A 294-nucleotide genomic window follows, 5' to 3' on the forward strand; every position below is an offset into this window, starting at 1 on the left:
GCTTCCATCCCCTCCCAGATCCTGTGTCCGAAGCCTGTCCACATCCGAGCGACCCTGCAGCAGCGCTACCCCGCTCCCTACGGAGAGAGGATGTCCCCCAACCAGCTCTGCAACGTACCGGTACCCAGTCCCCTCTGCTCCCTCCTTGTGGGGAGCTCTTCCAGATACCCCCATCGCCCCATTCCCTTTTTTCCACACGCAATTCCAGGCCCTGGTGGTGCTGGATGCGTCGCTGTCATGCACAGAGAGGCTTATGTTTATCCCCACCTCCCAGAGCCTTCCCTGGCTCCTCCT

At 61.2% G+C, this 294-nt stretch overlaps 1 protein-coding gene across 1 annotated transcript in view; it reads left to right on the top strand.

The window, feature by feature from the left end:
• Positions 1–3: 3 nt before the first annotated feature.
• The window catches only part of PATL1 (protein associated with topoisomerase II homolog 1 (yeast)), a gene marked incomplete at both ends in the record, with an annotated part of 6,665 nt that continues 6,374 nt past the window's right edge, over positions 4–294 (top strand). The window contains one exon of the mRNA XM_010012633.1: positions 4–120. Coding sequence (XP_010010935.1) covers positions 4–120 — 117 coding nt within the window. The remainder of the gene's footprint in view (positions 121–294) is intronic.

The sequence above is a fragment of the Nestor notabilis genome, unplaced genomic scaffold (genome assembly GCF_000696875.1).
Source record: "Nestor notabilis isolate BGI_N333 unplaced genomic scaffold, ASM69687v1 scaffold18494, whole genome shotgun sequence".
Classification (NCBI taxonomy): Eukaryota; Metazoa; Chordata; class Aves; order Psittaciformes; family Psittacidae; genus Nestor; species Nestor notabilis.